We start from the raw sequence: 23,893 nt of genomic DNA, 5'->3' as shown, positions 1-23,893 counted from the left end.
TGAATTTGCCCATGAGTTTGAAAAGAAAAAACCAAACAGGCCCAGTGCAGTGACTCATGCCTGTAATCCCAGCACTTTGGGAGGCCAAGGTGGGTGGATCACCTGAGGTCAGGAGTTCAAGACTAGCCTGGCCAACATGGTGAAACCCATCTCTACAAAAAATACAAAATTAGCCAGGTGTGGTGGTGGGCACCTATAATTCCAGCTACATGAGAGGCTGAGGCAGGAGAACTGCTTGAACCCAGGAGGCGGAGGTTTCAGTGAGCCGAGATTGTGCTATTGTGCTCCAGCCTGGGCAAAAAGAGCGAAACTCCGTCTCAAAACACACACACACACACACATACACACACACACACAAAACATTGCACCATCACTGAAAAATTTCTCTTTCTAATCACTACTACTACTACTTTAGATATTAAAGGTCTGGATGACTAAGTGGTATATGTTCAAGGAATGTTCATATTTTGAGTCTAATTTAATTAGAGCAAAAATTTCAGCATTTCTAGGGGAATAAAAAGAGTCTCATCTAGGCATCTATATATAAAGTCCCTTATCCTCAGAGCTGAAAAGTGGCTCTGGTACACTTAATACAAAATTTTTATTAATAAAATAAATAGCTATATAATCCTACTGAGATGAAATTTCCATCTGGAGGACTAACCAAATTTCTCTGTGTCCATAAAAGTCCTGGCTTCAGTTCTGTGTTGTATAACTTTGGGCAACTTATTTAACTTCTTTGAATTTGTGTTTTTTTCTTTTTTTTTTTGAAATGGAGTCTTACTCTGTCACCCTGACTGGAGTGTAGTGGTGCGATCTCCGCTCACTACAACCTCCACCTCCTGGGCTCAAGCAATTCTCGTGACTCAGCCTCCCGAGTAGCCGGGATTACAGGCACCTGCCACCATGCCCAGCTACTTTTTTTTTTAATTTTATTTTTAGTAGAGAGAGGGTTTCACCATATTGGCCAGGCTGGTCTCGAACCCCTGACCTCAAATGATCCACCTGCCTTGGCCTCCCATAGTGCTGGGATTACAGACGTGAGTAACAGCACCCAGCCTTAGTTTCTTTATTAGTAAAATGGAGATATAAATATCTATCTCATAAGGTTGATTTAAGGATTGGTTGAGATGATATGCATACATATACCACAGTGCATGGCACATGGTGGACACTAAAAAATAAAGGTGGCTCCCATGCCCTTGAGAGGACATTTTCATAATAGTTATAATTCCACAAAGTTTAAATTTATTTACTTATTTTTAAAATGTTTTTGTAGAGATAGGATCTTGCTATGTTGCCCAGGCTGGTCTCAAACTCCTACCCTCAAACTCCTGCCTTAGCCTCCCAAAGTGGTGGAGATTACAGGCGTGAGCCACTGGATCCAGACTTCACAAAGTTTAATGTTGACATGTGAGGGACAAGCAAGCTACTCAAATGCTACACATTTTGGAGGAGGAGTTGCAAGATGTCTAATTTTATAAGGTACTTAATAACAGTACTTTATAATATTACAAGTAGGGCTTCCTCCTGAGATTCCCCTAGATACAATATAAGACAAAATAATGGAGATATGTGATGAGTCTATTCCTTTGCCCAGGTCAAACAGCCCATGGATTTAAAGCTGCCATGATAGTTCAGTAATGAGAATTATGCGTATAAGGCCAGTGTTCTCCATTTCCATCGTGTCTCTCTTCTATGTTAAACTCAGCATTTCTCTCATTATTCTCATCTTTGGGCTATTTTTTAAAATGTAACAACAAGGCTTTTCCTTGTGAAAGACAACTACTTTCATAGATGAAGCACAAAACAGAGAATGAGCCCAAGAATTACATAGAAAAGGCTGCTATTAAAAAAAAAAAAATGGAGACAGAGTAAAGATGGCATTGGTTCCAGACCATTCCCAACAATTCTCCAGTGATTACTACAGCAGCAACAGGAGAATCCTCCTCCGACAGCCTGACTCACTCTTTAACCTTTTAAAATTTCAAGAATTTTGTAGAATACTTCATGGGATCCTGACCCTTGGAAAAATATTTTCTTTGGCACTTTCTGTTGTATATTCAGGATGGAGACAATCAGAGGTTTCATTTCTTCTGCAGAAATTTCATTTTACTTCCTAAAGGGAAAGAAAAGGACAGTGAACTCTCAGTTCATTTTTATTTATTGTACATTATTTGAGGCAAGGGGTTAACGGGTCAGTCATTCAGAACAGCCCAAGAGTTAAGCTGACATCTCAAACTCAGTTGATGTGTTTAACCACCAAAACAAAATCAAAAACGAACCCCAAACCCCATGTGTCTAATTAATTGCAGAGGTCAAAAAGAACTCAGACATCATGTAATCCGGTGGTTTTCAACCTTGACTATAGGTTAAAATCACCTGGCTTCTCCCCAGAGATCTCCTGGAGCCCAGGGGAAAATCTTTTAAAGTTCTCTGGAGATTATAAAATGTAGTCAGAGCTGGGAACCACTGATCTAATCTAACTCCATAGTATAAAGATGAAATAACAGCCTAAGGCCTAATATGTCCGTGGTCTGTCAACTAGTGAAGGACAGGGCCTAATTAGGGGGCATATATTTCAAAGACAAAATATAAATATCATAGAATATAGGTTATTCATTATTTTAGGCTAGCCACACCCCTGTTCTCTTATATCATACTAGATAATTAACTATTATTGAAAAATCATAAATGTGTTTATGAACTAGAAAATTAAAGACTTGTAAGAAATCCTCTTTTACCTCAGAAGTCCCTCTAAACCAGGTGTTTTTAATCTGGAGTACCAAGGATAGACTTCATGGGGTACATGGGCAGCCTAAAATTATACGCAAAATTTATTTATATGCTGTAAATACATTTTTCTGGGAAAAAGGACCACAGTTTTTATAAGATTCTCCAAGGAATGTGTCCTAGAAAAGATTAATAATCATGATATACAAACATATCATGAAATAAATAAACTTCTATCAGAGAGGTTCATCTCTGGGAAATGGCCCCACAGACCACTCTGATGAGGGATCCCAAATTTTGAGAAAAATGCTTCTTTTTCTCCAAAACACTTAGAAACTAGCATCATGGTTTATGGTCAGTGTATTTAAGGCTATATTACTGATCTGATTATAAAGCTTTTGTGATGAGGCCCACTTACCGCAAAGCTTTTTCAGCCACATTTATTTTTTATTTTTATTTATTATTTTTTAAATTTTTATTTATTTTTTTCAGAGACAAGAATCTCACTCTGTCGTCTGTGGCAAGATCATCTTACTGAGGCTTCAAACTCCCAGGCTCCAGCAATTCCCCTCAGGCCTCAACCTCCTACATAGCTAGAACTACAGGCATGTGCCAGCATGCCTCATTTTTTTTTTTTTTTTTTTTTAAGAGAGAGTTTTGCTCTTGTCGCCCAGGCTGGAGTGCAATGGTGTGATCTCTGCTCACTATAACCTCTGTCTCCTGGGTTCAAGCAATTCTTCTGCCTCAGCCTCCCAAGTAGCTGGCATTACAGGTGCCTGCCACTAAGCCAGGCTAATTTTTGTATTTTTAGTAGAGACAGGGTTTCACCATGTTGGACAGGCTAGCTAGTCTCGAACTCCTAACCTCAGGTGATCAACCTGCCTCAGCCTCCCAAAGTGCTGGGATTATAGGCATGAGCCACCATGCCAAGCCATGTCCAGCTAATTTTAAAATTTTGTGTAGAGATGGGGTCTCACTATGTTGCCCATGCTGGTCTCAAACTCCTGGCCTCAAGCAAACCTCCTTACTTGACCTCGCAAAGTGCTGGAATTACAGGCATGAGCCACTGCGCCTGGTCTTCAGCAACATTTATCTAACAAGAAAACACAGCAACTTACCAAGACTCCGCAAAATTCTATTCATCCCACTGGGCTCTGACTCAGGAATTGTTTCCAAATACTGGATGGCCCGGACCTCAAACAAACCTACAAGGAAAAACTCATGTTGGTGAAACTGTCTAACACTCCAGACTGGGAATTACATAAAACTCTGTGCTCATTACCAGTGTATTATTCCCAGGGCTATAACAATATTACAAAATAAACAATTCTCATAATAAACAACTCGAATTTTGAGTCCTTGTTGCTTTACAATACCTTTTATTCATAATATAGTAAAATCTTTCAAGGTATTCACTAAATAGAGAGGGAGAACTTAATAATGAAACCGACCTTTAACTCCACTTTTCCGGAGCTCTCGGTCCTGGATGAATCCTGCGAACATCTGAGTCTCCATGAAGAGATCCAGGAAGTGGCGTACACTTCGGGAGGTGTGGGACTTACGGAATGGTTCCCTTTGGAAAACACGCTCCCCACGCTCCGTGACAGTCATGTTCAAAGAATAATGTCCTACTAACTCCACAAAAAACCTGACAAATGCTTCGGACACCAGAGAGTTGAGTGTCACATCTGCTGCAACATGAAAAAAGAAAAAAGAAAAAAATCTCCTCAGTTATCTGTATCTGTAAACACTGGTTCTGGTTATGGAAGTCATGCCTAAGAAGTTATAGATCAAAGGACTGAGAATAAATCTAGGAGTGTTCATTCTTCACTTTCTTTCTCCATGACCTAGAAAAGGCTAATTGATTCTACCCTTACCTTCATTTTCTTTCCATACATACTCCTTCTACATCTTGCAAACTGGCTTGCACATCTGTTGATTTCATTGTAACTGCTCTTTCAAAGGCCACTGGTGAGAGCCAGCCAAATTTAATCTGCTCTTCTATTTTTATCTCCTTTAAGCTCCATGTTGCATTTGTGCTGACTACCTCCTCATTTCTTTTGTCCCCACAACTCTATGCTCTTCTGATTTCCTGGTTCCCTTCCTGACTTGATGACAAAGCAGTTCTTTTTCTCTTGTCCTTTCTCTTCCTGAGCATAGTGCTCAGACACTCTTCTTCAACACCCCCTTCCTTAAAGGGCTAATTGGCACAGAGATAGAGCTGGCTATGATAATACTGTAATTCCAAACCTTAGTTTTCCAGCCCTGTTATCTCACCTTCTACATTTTCAGGCTACCTATGGGTGGTTATCATTTGGCTGTCCCATTAGCACATAAGTTCCATCTGTCTAAAGGTCACTATGTCAGGTTCTTTTTGGAACTTGGACTATGAATCAATTAAACAAACAATACATATCTAAAGCCAAATACATTATATTTCCCCACCAAATCAGTTTCCCTCTCAATAGTCCCATTTTTTTAAATAAAGATTTTTTTTTTCCCTAAAATACAGACAGGGTCTTGCTATGTTGCCCAGGCGCTGGTCTCAAACTCCTGGGCTCAAGCAATTCTCCCACCTCAGCATTCCAAAATGCTGGGATTACAGATGTGAGCCACCATGCCTCGGTGACACTGCCATTTCATACTACACTATAATTATCCCATAAAAATAGTGATTTGAGTGCTGAAGTTGCACTGTATTAAGTGCTTTTACAAACATAATAATCTTTTTTTTTTTTTTCTTTTACAGAGGAAACTGAGGTGCCAAATGATTAAATAAATTCTCCAGGGTCATCCCATCTAGTAAGTGAAGATGCTGGACTCACAAGTCAGGTGATTTTTAATCTCTATAATATACTACCTTATATTGCCTTCCAGGTTCCAGGCTCAAACTTCAGATTCAGCTTACACTCCCTCTTTTTCTTCCATATCCAAATAGTCTTTCCCCCCCAACCCTTCACACTGTCATTGCTCTTTTCCCAGGGATGCACTCAGGATGGGAATCAGGGACCTAAGTTTAGTCAGAGTTCTACCATAAAGCAGTTGTTTAATAGTGGGTGGCTCACTTTTTTCAGTTGGCCTGTCCACATCTGGGCAGCTAGCAGGGCTGACCAGGTGATTTCCAAGGTCTCTTTCTGAATTACACTTTGACTCTAATCTAGGGTTTCGCTATATTTTGTCCAACTCCCTTCCTTCTCATCTCTTTCCTTCTGCAGCTGAGAATCCGTGTCCATCACTGCATTTATCTTTTTCTCTTTTTTTAATTACTTTTTTTTTTGTAGAGATGGGGTCTTGCTATGTTGCTCAGGCTGGTATTGAACTTATCCTGCCTTGACCTCCCAAAGTGCTTGAGATCACAGGTATGAGCCACCACACCCAGCCCCAACACTGCATTTATCTTCAACACTTTTGCCTCACTGTTATGTCTTATTTTCTTCCTTTTAAAAATTATGTTTTTCTATAATTTCTTTATTCTTTCCCTTTTAATGTATATACTTTACATATTCTTTGATATGTATGAGTATTTTATAAGATCAACAATGAAATGAATAAATTCTCTACCACAAACAAAGCTTACAAACAGAACATCACTAATATCTTTGAAGTTTCCTGTGTGACTCTCTCTAATGGCATTCTTCTCCTACTTTCCAATAGAGTGACCATGGAATTTTGTATTTATTATTCCCTTGCTCTGCATTATAGTTTCACTATACCCATATAAAACCCCAATAGCATATTATTAGGTTTTGTATGTCTTTGAACGGTATACAAAATGTTGTAGTCTTCTTCAACTTACTGTTTTATTCAACATATGTTTTTAAGATTCATTCTTAACTGGGTGCAGCTACAATGGCTCATGCCTGTAATCCCAACACTTAGGAGACTGAGGCAGGCAGCTCACCTGAGCCCAGGAGCTTAGGACCAGGTTGGGCAACATAGACTCCATCTCTACAAAAAATTTAAGAATTAGCTGAGCGTGGTGGCACAGGCCTGTGGTCCCAGCTACTCAGGAGGCTGAGGACAGAGGATTGCTTGAGCATAGGGGGTCAAGGCTGCAGTGGGCCATGATCACACCACTTGCACTCCAGCCTAGTCGACAAAATAAAACCTTATCTCAAAAAAAATTCATTCTTAAAGCTTTATTCTCCTGAAAATGGATATTCACATTGTTTTTAGTTTTTGCTATCACATATACTAGCACTATGAAAATTACTGAACTTGTTTCCCAGTGGTCATGTACGAGAGATTCACTAGGGTATGTATCTACAAACTACATTGTTGGGTTGTAGGATATGTACACCTTTAATTTTACTAGATAATACCAACTTCAAAGTGGTTGAACTACTTGACACACTCTTACCAATACTTGATATTGTTAGACTTAAATTTTTTTTTTTTTGAGACAGGGTCTTGCTCTATTGCCCAGGCTAGAGTGCAGTGGCACCATTACAGCTCACTGCAGCCTCAAATTCCCGGGCTCAAGTGATCCTTCCACCTTGACCTCCCAAAGTGTTAGGATTACAGGTATGAACCACAGTGCCTGGACAGATTTTTTAGTTTTTGTGAATATGGTGGGTATAAAAAATGGTATTGCACTGTAGCTTACATTTACACTTCCCTGAATGTAAATGATGTAGTGAGGCTGCATGTCTCTTCAATTACTTATGTGCTTATCATGTTTCTTCTTCTTTGAATGTTTGTTCCTATCTTTTCCTCATTTTTCTATTGGATTGTTTATCTTTTTCTTACTGATTTGCAGGTGTTTTTTAAAAAAATAAATTCTAGACACTATTCATTTGGTAGCTACATATGTTGAAGATGTCTTCACCTAGTCTGTAACTAGTTTTTAAAATCTCTTTTCCATGGTGTCCCTTGATGAAAAGAAAATTTAAAGATTTAGGCCGGGCGCGGTGGCTCAAGCCTGTAATCCCAGCACTTTGGGAGGCCGAGACGGGTGGATCACGAGGTCAGGAGATCGAGACCATCCTGGCTAACACGGTGAAACCCCGTCTCTACTAAAAAATACAAAAATCTAGCCGGGCGAAGTGGCGGGCGCCTGTAGTCCCAGCTACTCGGGAGGCTGAGGCAGGAGAATGGCGTGAACCTGGGAGGCGGAGCTTGCAGTGAGCTGAGATCCGGCCACTGCACTCCAGCCCGGGAGACAGAGCGAGACTCCGTCTCAAAAAAAAAAAAAAAAAAAAAGAAAATTTAAAGATTTAACACAGTCAAATTAACCTATCTTTTCCTTTATGGCCTCTGCTCTTTGTGCCATGTTTTTAAGAACCCCACCACTCTGTTATTGACATAAAATATTTTCTTCTATGCTTTCAAAAATATTTTCAAAAGCTTTGCTTTTAAGTCTTTAAATTCACTGGAATTAATTTTCTGTATAGTATGAGATGTACATCCATATTCATTTCTTTTCATATAGAAGACCAATTGTTCTATTTTTTATTATTATTTCTTTATTATTATTATTTTAGACAGGGTCTTACTCTCTCACCCAGGCAGGAGTGCAGTGGCACAATCTTGGCTCACTGCAACCTCCACCTCCCGGGTTCAAGTGATTCTCCTGCCTCAGCATACTGAGTAGCTGAGATTAAAGGTGTGCACCACCACACCTGGCTAATTTTTGTATTTTTAGTAGAGACGGGGTTTCACCATGTTGGCCAGGCTGGTCTCAAACTGCTGACCTCAAGTGATCTGCCCACCTCCGCCTCCCAAAGTGCTGGGATTACAGGTGCGAGCCACCACGCCCAGCCCAAGGATCATTAAATGATCCATCCTTTTTCCACTGATACACAACGCTGGCACTGACACAAATCAAGTTTCCTTATGCATACACACTCTGTATTCTTTCTGTTGCTCTATTTCTGCACCAAAGCCAAACTATCTTAATTACTATCTTTATAATAAATTTTTTTTTTTTTTTTGAGACGGAGTCTTGCTCTGTCGCCCAGGCTGGAGTGCAGTGGCCGGATCTCAGCTCACTGCAAGCTCCGCCTCCCGGGTTCACGCCATTCTCCTGCCTCAGCCTCCGGAGTAGCTGGGACTACAGGCGCCTGCCACCTCGCCCGGCTAGTTTTTTGTATTTTTAGTAGAGACGGGGTTTCACCATGTTGGCCAGGCTGGTCTCAAACTCCTGACCTCAAGTGATCTGCCCACCTCGGCCTCCCAAAGTGCTGGGATTACAGGTGCGAGCCACCACGCCCAGCCCAAGGATCATTAAATGATCCATCCTTTTTCCACTGATACACAACGCTGGCACTGACACAAATCAAGTTTCCTTATGCATACACACTCTGTATTCTTTCTGTTGCTCTATTTCTGCACCAAAGCCAAACTATCTTAATTACTATCTTTATAATAAATTTTTTTTTTTTTTTTTGAGACGGAGTCTTGCTCTGTCGCCCAGGCTGGAGTGCAGTGGCCGGATCTCAGCTCACTGCAAGCTCCGCCTCCTGGGTTCACGCCATTCTCCTGCCTCAGCCTCCGGAGTAGCTGGGACTACAGGCGCCTGCCACCTCGCCCGGCTAGTTTTTTGTATTTTTAGTAGAGACGGGGTTTCACCGTGTTAGCCAGGATGGTCTCGATCTCCTGACCTCGTGATCCACCCATCTCGGCCTCCCAAAGTGCTGGGATTACAGGCTTGAGCCACCGCGCCCGGCCTATAATAAATTTTGATGTCTAGTAGTGCAAGCCTTCCAATCTTGTTCTTTTTTGAGTGCCTTGGCTATTCCTGGCCCTTTGTACATCCAATTAAATTTTATGGTGGGCGCAATGGCTCACCCATGTAATCCCACGGCTTTGGGAGGCCGAGGTGGGGGAATTGCTTGAGCTCAGGAGTTCAAGATCAGCCTGGGCAACATCGTGAAACCCTGTCTCTACAAAAAATACAAAAAACTAGCCAGGTGTGATGGTGCACGCCTGTTGGCCCAGCTACATGGTGGGCTGAGGTGGGAGGATTGCTTGTGCTCAGGAAGTCAAAGCTGCAGTGAACCAAGATTGCACCATTGTACTCCAACCTGGGTGACAAAGCGAGACCCTGTCTCAAAAATAAATATAAAAATAATAAATAATAAATTTTACAATCAATCGGCTGAATGGAATTCTGATTCTCTCTTGAACCCTCTCCCATCTCACTTTCTTCCCCTCATTCCACTGAATCTGCTGTTATCAAAGTCTTCATATTGTCAAATCCACTGGTCAAATCTTAAGTCCTTGCCATACTTGGTCTCTTTGTAGCTGTAGGCATAACTGATTACTCTTCTTTTCATGAAGTATTCTATTTGCTCAACTTCTGCAATGTCACACTCCTGTTTGTTTTTTATTTTTCTTTTCACTTTTTGTAGAGATGAGGTTTCATTATGTTGCCTAGGCTAGTTTGGAATTCCTAGGTTGAAGCAATCCTCCTGCCTTGGCCTCCCAAAGTGCTGGGATTACAGGTGTGAGCCACTGTACCTGCCCACACTCCTGGCAGTTTACACACTTACTTTCCTGGTTTTTCTCCTTTACTGGCTGCTCCTCTTAGTCTCCCTTGCTGGATAGTTCTCCTTCCAACCTCCAAGTGTTGGAAATCTAACCACGCCATTTAAAGCAACAGAGGGCTCAATCCTTAAACCTTTGTTATTTTCTAACAATACTCACTCTATAGGATCATCTCATCTGGTCCCACAGCTTTAAAACAGCAATTTCTAAATGTTTGCTTTTAGCCCAAATCTTTCTTCTAAAACATTTCCAGTTGGATGTCTGCTTAAGTATTAAACATCTAATAGGTATCTCAAACTGTAACATCCAAAACTAAACTTTTTATTACTCCTCTAAATCTGCTCCTTCTAGGTCAGGTGTGGTGGCTCACAACTGTAATCCCAGTGCTTTGTGAGGCTAAGGCCGGAGGATTGCTTGAGACCAGGAGTTTAAAATCAACCTAGGCAACATAGTGAGACCCTGTCTCTACAAAAAATAAAAAGATTAGCTAGGTGTGGTGGTGCATGCCTGTAGTCCCAGTTGAGGCAGGAGAATTGCTTGAGGCCAGGAGGTTGAGGCTGTGGTGAGCTATAATTGCATCACTGCACTCCAGCCTGGGTGACACAGCAAGAAACAAAAAACAAAAAGAGAAAAAACCCAAAACAAACAAAAAAGCCCTGTTCCTTCCCTAATATTCCCTGTCAGTACATAGCCTTAGTTTTCTCATCTGTAAAATGAGGATTAAATAATGATACCTGCTTCATAAAGATAAAACAAAATGTATATTAAGTGCTTAGCATAATGCCTGATATAGTGTAAGCACCCAATAAATATTATTTGCCCATTTATTTAACAAGTATTTATTGAGTACCTACTTACTGAATACTGTTTAAAGTACTGGAGATAGAGAACAAAATAAAGCCGCTGTTCTCACAGAACTTATGCTGTAGCATATGAAATAGTGCTAAGAGCCTTGAAGAAAATTAAAGCAAGGGGAAGAGGATAAGGAGCACTAGGGGAATGGGTACAATTTAAAATAGGACAGTCAGGAAAGGCCTCAGGGAGAAGGTGACGTGAGCATAGACCTACAGGAAGAAAGGGCAGGAGTCATGTGGATATCTGCGGGAATAGCATTCTATAAATGTAACTGAGCAAGTGCAAAGGTCCTGAAATAGAAGAGGACTTGGCATATTGAGGATAAGCAAGGAAGCTGATTATAAGATTTTCAAGGCGCAGGCAATCTAATGCTACTTTGGTATATCCTTTAACATAGTGCTGGGCATTCGGTAAATATTTACTACCTTAACCCTTAAGTCCTTGGCTCACTTGATACCTTGTGAAAAATTCTGCTCCTGAGTCAAGATTTCATTTCTTTCTTTCAAAATCTGCATCAGGGCAGCTTGAAGTTTTGGTGGTAGAATTTCATCCTCATCAGATACCTTAAGAAAAAAAAAATGGAGATTTTTCTTTGTATGAGATTTGAGGGATTAAGTCTCAAATATGCCCTAGTTATTTCTCCAAAATTCCACAAATGACTTTATATGTCTTGGCTAAAGAGTCAGTCTGAAGTCTCCTTCCCTACATGAAGAATCTTTCATGTTTATGGTGTATATATTTTAACTATATTAAAAAAATAAATAATATACTTTATAAAATTTTCTGGCACTTTTCCACCAGATCTCTCTCATCTACAAGTCTTCTATTATATTATGAAGATCATGCACAAATAAATTGTATTTCAAACGTGATGAGCTAATCGATTCTGAAAATGTCCTAGGAAACACTCTTCTTTTCACCCTGTGTTTCAGAGCTCACACTCTGACTACAGGTTATATCCGGAGGGCTGATCTAAGAAGGCTTTATGAACTCTTCCTTTCTACTTCAATATTAAGAATAAATGGTCACTTCATTTTTGCTCCTACTGTACCTTGTACAAATTTCTATTATACAATTTCTAAAACTTTATGTATGTCTGTTTCTCCGCATTAGACTGTAAGACCTGAGGGTTCAAACTGTGTCTTACTCATTTTTACATTCTAACAGAGTATCTAGAAACAATCAGTGCTTAATAAATGCCTTTAAAATATAATTAAATTAGAGGCTTATGTGTCGACCCACCTGGAGTTGAAGGGTGGTTTTACCTCTTTTGAGAATGACACATTTATGTTTCCTCCTTCCTTTGGGATAGACAGCTATAAACTGAAGCCAAATTTTTCAAGTCGATCTTGCTTGACTGGCCATGGTGTCAACTCAAGTATGTATAGGAACTAAAAGTTTTGCCTGAGTCATATTCTCTAAGTACTTTCACATATTGTCTGTCCAATTATCTACAGTAGACATTTATCCTAAAACATTAGTAATTACCTCCTTTGGCACTCACCTCCTGTAAGAACTTGTCTGCACAGAGATCAACTATCAGCACCTGTGAAATAAAGGAGCCAGGCAAGTTCAACCAGAGACATTCACAGACAAATATAGACAATGAGAATAGTTTTAAACAAAATTTACTCAAAGTTTTAGCCCATTTAAAAGTTAGCCAATCGACACAACAAGAAATAAATTGCAAATGAAAGAATGATGACGTGCATACCTATAGATTAAAAGAGACTAAAAACATATCAACTAAATACGATGTGTGGGGCCAGGCACGATGGCTCACACCTGTAATCCCAGAACTTTGGAAAGTCGAGGCAGGAGGATCTCTTCAGCCCAGGAGTCGGAGACCAGCCCTGGCAACACAGTGAGACCCTGTCTATACACAAAATTTAAAAATTAGCTGGGCGTGTGGTACACACCTGTAGTCCCAGCTACTCGGGAGGCTGATCTGAGAGGATCACTTGAGTCTGGGAGGTCAAGGCTGCATTGATTGTGATTGCGCCAATGCATTCCAGCCTGGGTGACAGAGTGAGACCCTGTCTCTAAATAAATAAATGAATAAATAAGTACAATGTGTGGACTTCATTTTGAACCTGATTTAAACAAATTATTAAAAGTTTATGGGACAACTGGAGATTTAAACACTGGATTTTGCTGATATCAAGGAATTGTTGGATATTTTAGGTGTGATAATGGTATTGAGGTTATGTTTAAATATGCCCTTATGTTATAGAGGTTCACACTGTAATATTTAGAGATGAAATTGTGTCAGGATGTCCTTCAAAATATTATGGGAAAGAGGAATGGGTAAGGGTAAAGACTGGCCATTACTTGATAAGTACTGAAGTGGGGTGACTGGTACACAAGGATTCGTTTCACTCTTCTGTTTACTTTTACATATGTTTAAAGTTTCCAAAATAAATTTTTTTTTTTTTTTTTTTTTTTAAGAAGGACAAGGCAGCGGAGTAACAGGGAGCAGTCTTTTCAGTAAGTGGTACCGGCACAGATGGTACCATATAAAAACAAAGGAAACAACCCCTACTTCACATTACACACACACAATCAAGCTCCAGGAGGATTCATAATCCACAGTTACAGGCAACATGAAGAAAGGCCCAAGAGATAATATAGAAGGATATTTTCATGAGGTTAATATAAAGTAACTGAAGCAGCTCACTAAAAACCCCATGTATAAAGAAAAAGACTGATCATTTTAAATTATTTTAAAATTCATTTTAAAATAATGTGAATTATTTAAATTCACATTAAAATTAAGAATTTCTGTGCATTAAAAAACATCATTTTTGAAAATGAAAAGGCAAGCCACAGACAAAGGGGCCAGTATCCAGAATATAAAAAGACATCTTAACGCCAGGCGCAGTGGCTCACGCCTGTCATCCCAGCACTTTGGGAGGCTGAGGTGGGCGGATCACCTGAGGTCAGGAGTTCAAGAGCAGCCTGGCCAACATGCTGAAACCCTGTCTCTACTAAAAATACAAAAATTAGCCAGGCGTGGTGGCTACTCAGGAGGCTGAGGCAGGAGAATCGCTTGAATCCAGGAGGCAGAGGTTGCAGTGAGCTGAGATCGCGCCATTGCACTCCAGCCTGGGAGACAAGAGCGAGACTTCATTTCAAAAAGAAAAGAAAAGTAAAGAAAAAGAAAACATCTTAAACAATAAGAGAGTAGGGGCTGGGTGTGGTGGCTCACACCTGTAATCCCAGCACTTTGGGAGGCCGAAGAGGGCAGATCACTTGAGGACTGGAGTTTGAGACCAGCCTGGCCAACACGGTGAAACCCCGTTTCTACTAAAAATACAAAAAATTAGTTGGGCATAGTGGCATGCACCTATAGTCCCAGCTACTTGGGAGGCTGAGACACGATAATTGCTTGAACCTGGGAGGCAGAAGTTGCAGCAAGCTGAGATCACGCCACTGCACTCCAGCCTGGGCAACAGAGTGAGACTCCATCTCAAAAACAAAACAAAACAAAAACAAAACCAAAAACAAAACAAGAGAGTAAACAATGTAGTGGAAAGAGACAAAGATTTTTATAAAAGATGATATTCGGCTCAAGCCTGTAATCCCAGCACTTTGGGAGGCCGAGACGGGCGGATCACGAGGTCAGGAGATCGAGACCATCCTGGCTAACATGGTGAAACCCCGTCTCTACTAAAAAAATACAAAAAATTAGCCGGGCGAGGTGGCGGGCGCCTGTAGTCCCAGCTACTCGGGAGGCTGAGGCGAGAGAATGGCATAAACCTGGGAGGCAGAGCTTGCAGTGAGCTGAGATCCGGCCACTGCACTCCAGCCTGGGCAACAGAGTGAGACTCCGTCTCAAAAAAAAAAAAAAAAAAAAAAAGATGATATTCAAGAGACCAATAAATAGAAGGATGCTCAACCTCAACAGGAATCAAATTAAATTAAATTTGTGCAAATTAAACCACAATGTGAATAACACTACGCACCCACCAGATAGGCTAAATTATACAACTGATGACAGTGATGGTGAAGACGTGGAGGAACAGGAATTCTCATACGCTGTTGAAGGGAATTTAAATTGGCACAACTACTTTGGAAAACAATTTAACTTTATTTATTAAAGTTGGAGATACGTTTACCCTATGACTCAGCAATTCAATTTCCAAGTATATACCCATTGAACTACGTGTGTATGCACTGGGAGTCATGTATATTTATAGCAACATTATTCATAACAACCTCAAACTGGAAACAACTCAAATGTTCAACTGTAGAATGGATAAGAAAATTGTGGTACATTCACACAATGGAATCCTATATACAATTAGAATGATCAAACTATTGTTGACCTCATCAACATAGATCAATCTTACAGATATAATATTGAGCAGAGGAAGCCAGGCAAAAATATATATACCATATGAATCTATTTATATCAAGTTTAAAACCAGACAAAACTGAATTACATTGCTTAGGGAGAATGCCTAGGGGTAAAACTATAAAGAAAAACAAGTCAATGAATACCATAAAAGTCAAGATAATGATTACCTTTGGTGGGGGATGGGGATGGGGATGGAAACAGAGATTAGAAAGAGGCATGAGGGGCACTTCTAGGGGGTTGGCGCTGATTCCATTGTGGTAATATTTCCATTCCATTCTAATGCTGGTTATGTATCTGTACATTTTGCTTTAACCACGTATCTATATTGTGTTTTATTTGAAATAAAGTTTTTTGGGTTTTTGTTTTAAGACAGCGTCTCCCTCTGTTGCCCAGGCTGGAGCACAGTGGAACCTCCGCCTCCTGGGTTCAGGCAATTCTGCCTCAGCCTCTCAAGTTGCTGGGATTACAGGCATGTGCCACCACACCTGGCTAATCTTTGTCTTTTTAGTGGGGATGGGGTTTTACCATGTTGGCCAGGCTGGTTTCAAACTCCCTGACTTCAAGTGATCCACCTGCCTCAGCCTCCCAAAGTGCTGGGATTACAGGCATGAGCCACCATGCCAGGCCGTGAAATAATTTTTAAAGTTAATCCAGAGTACTGTACCCTTCAGAATAACACAAGAATGAGCCCAAGGTTACTACTGTAAATAAGATACAGGTTTGAATTTATGTGTACTATCAAATTTTCCCATCTTAATACTAGAAATATTATAAACAGCAATATTATAATATAATAGAAATATTATAAATAGCATAAAGTAGTAATAATAACTATATTAATTAATAACAATTCCACCACTCTTAAGATCACTTATTTTTACTTCTCAATGCTCCAATATTAGGTTCCATTCTTCCATCTCACCTCTTCAATGGGTAGGTCCTGGAGCTGTGGTAAGCAGCAAGACAGGATTCCAATAAGGAATGGAGTAGGTGAGCAGACAATGTCAATCATAGATGCTGGCAGGACTGGGATGTAGGTATGCTGCCAGGTGAACGGATACAGTGTAGCTACCACAGCATGGCCACATTTTGACAGGGTGCTAGCCAGAGGAGAAAACAAATGGTGTCATATATAGAGCAACATAAGGAGGACATTTCAGTTATTATGTTAAAGAATTAAAAATTGATGCTGGTTAGTGATCATAGATTAAAAACTATGTGAACAGTCATTAATTTTTTAACATTTTAGTTAAAATTTAAACTTAATTTACTGAAAATGTTCAATCTCAATCCAGCTCATCTCCACAATTTCTCATGCAAAAAATTAGTGTACTTAGAAAAGTATTACCAACTTTTGACAACAGGGTAAGCAAAATGCATTTAAAAGGGAAATTTATTATAACCCAAAAAAGTCATTTGTATAGCCTAATGCAAGTGGCTTTTTGTTGATTTACCATTTGACATTATCCATGCCACTATATACTACTAGATAATTGAAAGACTGATCCTACATTTTAAAAATATGCCCAAATTTTTGTTCTCACTCATAAGTGGGAATTGAACAATGAGAATACTTGGGCACAGGGTGGGGAACATCACACACCGGGGCCTGTTGTGGGGTGGGGAGAGGGAGGGAGGGATCGCATCAGGAGAAATACCTAATGTAAATGACGAATAATGTTTGTTACCAACATGCATACATAGGTAACAAACCTGCCTGTTGTGCACATGTACCCTAGAACTTAAACTATAATAATAAAAAAAACTCCAATTTTAAAATTTGGAACAAATAAAACAGCAGTGTGAAGTAACATATTTCACTTATTTCTTACCTTAGGCTGTCAGCAACAAAGATTACCCTACGCTCCAAAAGGAGCGAGGCACAGACGCGGATGAGATGACATACACTCAGGCACTTAAAGAGACATTCAAAATCAACATGTTCCAGTCGGGAATCTAGTGGGCGGCAGAGTTCAATGCACTGAAATGCAAGAAGTTGAATCAGGTGAGCTAATACTGGAAAACAACCCCTAGTGCCAACGCTATGGATCCTGTTATTCTTACGTAAGTTAAATTCAAGAAGGGTCTGCTACACAGGATCTGTGAAGCTTCCTATACTAATGCCAGGACCCAACAGCTTCTTTTTGTTCTGTAAATCAAGATCCTTTATTCCTTCTGACAACAGTACATACAGTCTTCATTTATCACATTGAAATTGTCATTACAAAGGGACTCAGTCTATGTATGGTAGAAAATCTCTGGGTCCTGGGTCTAGGAAGAACTGTTACAGATCAGCTGGATATTTCTCCATTGCTTTTACAGTTTATGGAAAAGGGAAATCTATCCCCTTGGGCTCTGGAAACTGCCTACTAGTATAAGTCCTGCTTTTTAATGGCTATCAAATCTTTTCAAAATGAGCTAACTTACCTCATCTCCAGCCCCAGGGAGGTAACTCTTAACTGTGATGGTGCGTCCAGGAGCTGGGAAAGGAGCTTCTATGACACTTCGCATGAATGGGTAAACAAGGGCTGGAGACATTTCTCTTCTCTTCTCTACTTCATCCAGAATCTATACATGCAAAGCGTTACTTTGTTATGGACTAAGTTAAAAAACATAAAAGAATGCTATTACAGGAACTGCCCAACCTGGTGTACAAACTTTAAAATAACCTAAATATAATTTAAGACAGATAAGCTTCTGCAATCAATAAAAGTTAAATAAGCATCATATCTCTTGGGAGGTATCATTATACCCTGAAGAAAAGTTACTAACATAAATCAACATATTTTTAAAGGAGAAGCCCCTTTTTGGCTCACTAAGGGAGGGACAAGGAAGGTGACAGTAACAACAATATCTTGCAATTTGGTCTAAGAAAGACGCAAGACAAGATAAGCTTTGGACTATGTTCTCCCTTAAGCTGAAAGTTCTAGCAAACCAAAATGAAGATGATACAGCAACAGCAAATGGATTAGAGATGTGAGTTTAAGCCTTCAGGCATGTGGTTCCTAGTTTACTAATAGGGAACCTTTCTGAAGTAGTATGTTAAAGTCTATGCCACTTAACATTGCGAGCTCAAAAAGGACACCATTTTTCATACAGCTCATTCTCCACTCACCTTTGAAAAAAGATTGAAGCAGCCTAGGCGACTAACCATGCAGTATACCTCAGGGAGTCGCTTTCCTTTGCCTTCTGGCTAAAAGATAAAAACAACAACAACAAAAAATCAAGCAGTGTAAGTTTTTATTAATATTGATTTGGACTACTAATTATCTTTTACTACTCTTTAGTACAGAGCAGTAACCAAGGCTCACATCTTCAGTGAACACTAAAAGATGTGAAAAGTGCTAAAAATGATAGCATGATTTATTCTAGGTTTAGTGAAGCCATCTAAGCAAGAAAAAAGTCCTAATATGGTTGATGAGTAACTCAGAGCTCCTTCGAGTAGCTCATTGTACTCTATTCCAAATATATCCAGATGAGATTCAGCCACTATGTCATCAGTTACTTTCTCTATTATAAACAAATAAAATAAATCCATACCCCTTCTCTTCTAAAACACTCCGTGGTTAACCCCCACCTTGCTCTTGCTGTTTAACGCTAATACAGCTTCCTTAATACACAGGTCATTGAGCATCCCTCAAACTCATCTAGAGATAGTGCTTCTGAAATTCCTACTCTGACTCAATTGTTCCTTGACCAACCCTGTCTTGGTAAGTAACACAAATCTGATACTTACCAAGAGCTTCTTACAGTAACCAAACCACCGGCTTCCATCTTCACCAGTCAAGACAAAGGAGAATGTTTCACTGAAAAAAGAGCCAATAGTTAGTTTAGGATCCAAACAACCGCTTATGGCATTCTCCATGGAACAAACAATTGAAAACTAGAGTCCAACAGTAGTCATTTTGTGATCTAAAAGAAGGCATAATATTACATTCATTGCAAGTCACATTCCTCCTAAGGAATGAATGCCCAGGCCTTAAGAATATCTTGCCTTGTACTGGAGTGAGAGAATAGGTATGGGATAAGCTGTTGATGTTGGTTCCTTTTGTTTTCTTATTCATCCACTCTAGGTATTAATCAGGCTTATTTTCATTTAAATTTTATTTTTATTTTTTAAGACAGTCTCACTCTGTTGCCCAGGCTGGAGTGCAGTGGTGCAAACAGAGCTCACTGTAGCCTTGACCACCTGAGGCTCAAGTGATCCTCCCACCTCAGCCTTCCAAGTAGCTGGAACTACATATGTGTGCCACCATGCCCTGCTAATCTTTTAATTTTGTATAGCGATAAGGTCTCACGATCTTGCCAGGGCTGGTCTCAAACACCTGGGTTCAAATAATCCTTCTGCCTCGGCCTCCCAAAGTGCTAGGATTATAGACATGAGCCACTGCGACTGGCCTTATTTTCCTTTTGTTGAATCCTCAATTTAGTCAAACAGGTAAGCTACAAAGACTTTTGCTATGTCATTTCTCAGTTCCAAATTCTTCTCTTTAGTTCTGAGAGGCTGTATAGAGCAGTGATAGGCAAAGGATTATATCCTTAATATACAAAAATTATTAGGAAAATATCAACTCCTCATTAGAAACATGGGCAAAAGAAATGCGTTAATAATTTACAAAATGAAAACCTAAATATGCCGAAGAAAGAAACTCAGACTCAATAATCAAATAAGTCCCCCCCCACTTTTTTTTTTCTGAGACAGAGTATCACTCTGTCACCCAGGCTGAAGTACAGTGGCGCCATCTCAGCTCACTAGAACCTCCACCTCCCGGGTTCAAGCAATTCTCCCGCTTCAGCCTCCCGAGTAGCTGGGACTACAGGCACGTGCCACCACACCCAGCTAATTTTTTATTTTTAGTAGAGACAGGATTTCACCATGTTGGCCAGGCTGGTCTTGAACTCCTGACCTCAAGTGATCCTCCCGCCTTGGCCTCCCAAAGTGCTAGGATTACAGGCGTAAGCCACAGCACCCGGCAAAGTCCAATTTTTTTTTTAAGAGACTGGGTCTCACCGAACACAACTTAATTTTCTGAAGACATATTTATTATCTTCCTTCCTTCCTTCCTTCCTTCCTTCCTCCCTCCCTCCCTCCCTCCATTCCTTTTTTTTTGGACAGAGTCTTGCTCTGTTGCCCAGGCTGGAGTACTATGGCATAATCATAACTCACTGCAACCTTGAACTCCTGGGCTCAAGTGGTCCTCCTGCCTCAGTCTCCTGAGTAACAACTGCACACCACCATGTCTGTCTAGCTTTTTGGTATTTTCTGTAGAGACAAGGACTTGCTATGCTGCCCAGGATGGTCTCAAACCTGGCCTCAAGTGACCCTCTCACCTTAGCCTCCCAAAGTGCTAGGATTACAGGTGTGAACCACTGCACCTGGCCTAAATCCAAACTTGAACAATATATACATATCTGTATTTGGCTAAAAATAAAGATTGGAAGGGAATATGACAAAATATTTACAGTGATTACCTTTGAGTAACCAGACTGCCAGTGATCTGTAATTTCTGCTTTTTACTTACTCTTCTGTATTTCCCAAATACTCTAGAATAAACATATATAACTCGTTGTGGGGGAAAGCCAGCCACAGAGCAGCCAGGTCAACATGAAAGGCGCAGTTTATAAAGGTAGCAGTGCAACTGACAACACAAGAGCATCAACAGTGATGGCTGAGAGATGAGAGTGTCAATCAGGCTAAACTGCTTATGAGAGACAGTGGCTTAGTCCGGAGGCAATGCGAAGTTGAAGTGCAGAGCTATTTAAGCAACGGCTGAGGCTGTTATCCAGAAGGTCATTACCATGTGATATGGTTCAACAAATCAAGCTTTTCAAACTAAATGGCATCAGCAATAATTACAGTTTTGAACAAAGCAGGCATCTATTAATATTTACAAGCAGAATTCAGAGATTATGATAGTTCATTAAAAATAGTAATTTCCTCTAGATACCTGGAAGAAATTCTTTAACACTTCCTTTCTTAATATACTACACTTCCCAAACTGGAGCCTCCCTTTGTACAGGTTCCACAGGGGAACATAAAAGCTGGGCTGTGGATTCTTCTGTTAATTTGAAGGAGAAAGAAAATGAAGATGAAGACATTGCTCTGTTTTATCTCTGTTTCTAGGTTGAGTCTCAAAATCCAAGTCTTTTTTCCTTTCTGTACACTTGGGAGCATTTTTGATTGCACGTAAAATAGAACTTTTGTTGTTGTTGTTGTTGAACTGGCAAGCTTGAAGTGACTCTCAAATTTGTTTTCCTTTTGACACTGAAATTATTCCATGTTTTTCTTTTTTTAAGCCCCACATAGGAAATGTTCTAATTCTGCTTCTTCCTTTCCTCCCACCACATCCTTGACTTGCCACAGTATTCACATAGCTTCACTAATGGCTCTACTCATTTCTCAAATACTCTGATTTATTTTTTCAGTTCTAATGAATATAAATTAGATAAATTAGCCCATTTACCTCTTGAGTTCTGAGGTTGGCATCCAGTCCTTTGAATCAGGAAAACAAAATTTTGGGATAACTTTAAGCCTCTCTTCCGTGTCTTTGGACTGCTTATAGCCATGATCGTCCTGAAAAAGATCACACCCTCAAACACCCTCAAAATAGGTGACTTAAATTATACTATGTAAGTGGGGAATAGAAATAAAAAACCCAGTCTCATCTCAGGAAAAAAGGTCTCTGATAAGCCTGGGCAGTTACTGATAAGCCTCAGCATGGTTTTGTACTGCTTAACAAAATTAAAAAGTCAATTCTGGAAATCACTGGAGATGAACTGAGAACAGCGTTACTGAGAACAAAGAATCCTATTTTTACGGAGAAATGGTACCTGTGGATATCTCAGCATTTACTGTAAGAGAGATTAGTGAAAAGTTTCCTATCAAGAGAAAATATCTTAATTCAGGATTGACAAACTAATGGGAACCCAGCATCTTTATGAACCGAGGAACATAAGATAAAAATTCATTCTTCAATATACTGAGAACAAAAACCTAGTCACCTCAAGACACTGTCCAATCAACAATCAAAGAAGCTTTGAAATGGTAGATGAATATTATTTAGAAAAGATACGGCCAGATGCACTGGCTCATGCCTGTAATTTCAGCACCTTGGGAGCCCAAGGTGGACATATCACTTGAGCCCAGGAGTTGGAGACCAGCCTGGGCAACATGGTGAAACCCCATCTCTACAAAAAATACAAAAGTTAGCTGGGTGTAGTGGCACATGCCTGTAGTCCCAGCTACTCAGCAGGCTGAGAAGTGGGAGGATCTCTTGAGCCTAGGAGGATGAGGCTGCAGTGAGCAGTGATTGCGTCATTGCACTCCAGCCTGAGTGACAGAGAGAAACCTTCCTCGAAAAAAAGAAAAAATAGGCCGGGTGCGGTGGCTCAAGCCTGTAATCCCAGCACTTTGGGAGACTGAGACAGGCGGATCACGAGTCAGGAGATCGAGACCATCCTGGCTAACACAGTGAAACCCTGTCTCTACTAAAAAAATACAAAAAACTAGCCGGGCGTGGTGGTGGGCGCCTGTAGTCCCAGCTACTCGGGAGGCTGAGGCAGGAGAATGGCATAAACCCGGGAGGCAGAGCTTGCAGTGAGCTGAGATCTGGCCACTGCACTCTAGCCTGGGCGACAGAGAGAGACCCCGTCTCAAAAAAAAAAAATAAAGAAAAAATAAGAGATACTATTTTGAGAATCCACCCCATATATAATCATTTCCTTTAGCATAGAATCTTTGCTACCTAATTGCTGGTTTGCAACTTCTTGTAAAATTTTAGCATAGAAGACCCTTTTGCATACATCTGGTACTGTACCTATGTGACAGTCTAAATTTCAGTAAACCAGACATTTAGAAATTAGTATGACCTGTCCTCTATAAAAACAAGCCCTTAAGTCTAATTACCATATTGCCTTCAGATAACTAGTAAAAATCACCTCCCCTTTAATTTCTTTTTTGTTGTTGTTGAGAAGGAGGTCTTGCTATGTTGCCCAGGCTGGTCTCAAACTCCTGTGCTCCAGTGATCCTCCCGTTTCAGCTGGTCAACTAGCTGGGATTATAAGCATGTGCCACTGTGCACGGCCCCTTTAATTTCTTAAAAAAACCAAACTATGTAGCCATTCTGGATCACTTAACAGTGCTGTGACATTGTACTTTCAGGCTACATTGAGAAAGTTTATGAGAAATTAAACTTACTGATTATTTACTGTAGGGATATTTTTGAGGACCTTTTGAAAATGAGAATCCATGCAGGAAATGTCTCTTAGATTCCAGTACAGTTGTACTTCACCAGCTTTTTTAGTGAAACATGTAACTCAGGGTTATAAACCCAAAAGTCCTAAAGTGGCCAAGCAGGTAACTGAAATGAGAGAAGTGGTCCAAGTAATGAGCAGGAGAGTGAGTAAATGTCCCTATTAAAGGGATCACTCCTTACTAAGGAAAACTACATAATTCAG

At 40.2% G+C, this 23,893-nt stretch overlaps 1 protein-coding gene across 4 annotated transcripts in view; it reads right to left on the bottom strand.

The window, feature by feature from the left end:
- Positions 1-254: 254 nt before the first annotated feature.
- Positions 255-23,893, bottom strand: part of DENND2C (DENN domain containing 2C) — an 86,769-nt gene continuing 63,130 nt past the window's right edge. For 3 of the 4 annotated variants that reach the window (XM_033196972.1, XM_033196976.1, XM_033196975.1), the window contains exons 9-19: positions 21,901-22,010; positions 19,173-19,242; positions 18,552-18,629; positions 17,864-18,004; positions 17,269-17,417; positions 16,359-16,536; positions 12,581-12,622; positions 11,534-11,639; positions 4,185-4,424; positions 3,852-3,938; positions 255-2,119 (exon numbers count right to left, since the gene is read on the bottom strand). In XM_033196972.1, coding sequence (XP_033052863.1) covers positions 2,088-2,119; positions 3,852-3,938; positions 4,185-4,424; positions 11,534-11,639; positions 12,581-12,622; positions 16,359-16,536; positions 17,269-17,417; positions 17,864-18,004; positions 18,552-18,629; positions 19,173-19,242; positions 21,901-22,010 — 1,233 coding nt within the window. In that variant the 3' untranslated portion in view covers positions 255-2,087. The remainder of the gene's footprint in view (positions 2,120-3,851; positions 3,939-4,184; positions 4,425-11,533; positions 11,640-12,580; positions 12,623-16,358; positions 16,537-17,268; positions 17,418-17,863; positions 18,005-18,551; positions 18,630-19,172; positions 19,243-21,900; positions 22,011-23,893) is intronic. The other variant, XM_033196977.1, reaches the window with a different exon arrangement.

Source organism: Trachypithecus francoisi, unplaced genomic scaffold (genome assembly GCF_009764315.1).
Source record: "Trachypithecus francoisi isolate TF-2019V2 unplaced genomic scaffold, Tfra_2.0 Lachesis_group5, whole genome shotgun sequence".
Taxonomy (NCBI): Eukaryota; Metazoa; Chordata; class Mammalia; order Primates; family Cercopithecidae; genus Trachypithecus; species Trachypithecus francoisi.
The sequence above is the reverse complement of the archived record's forward strand: the minus strand, read 5'-3'. Positions and strand labels throughout refer to the sequence as shown.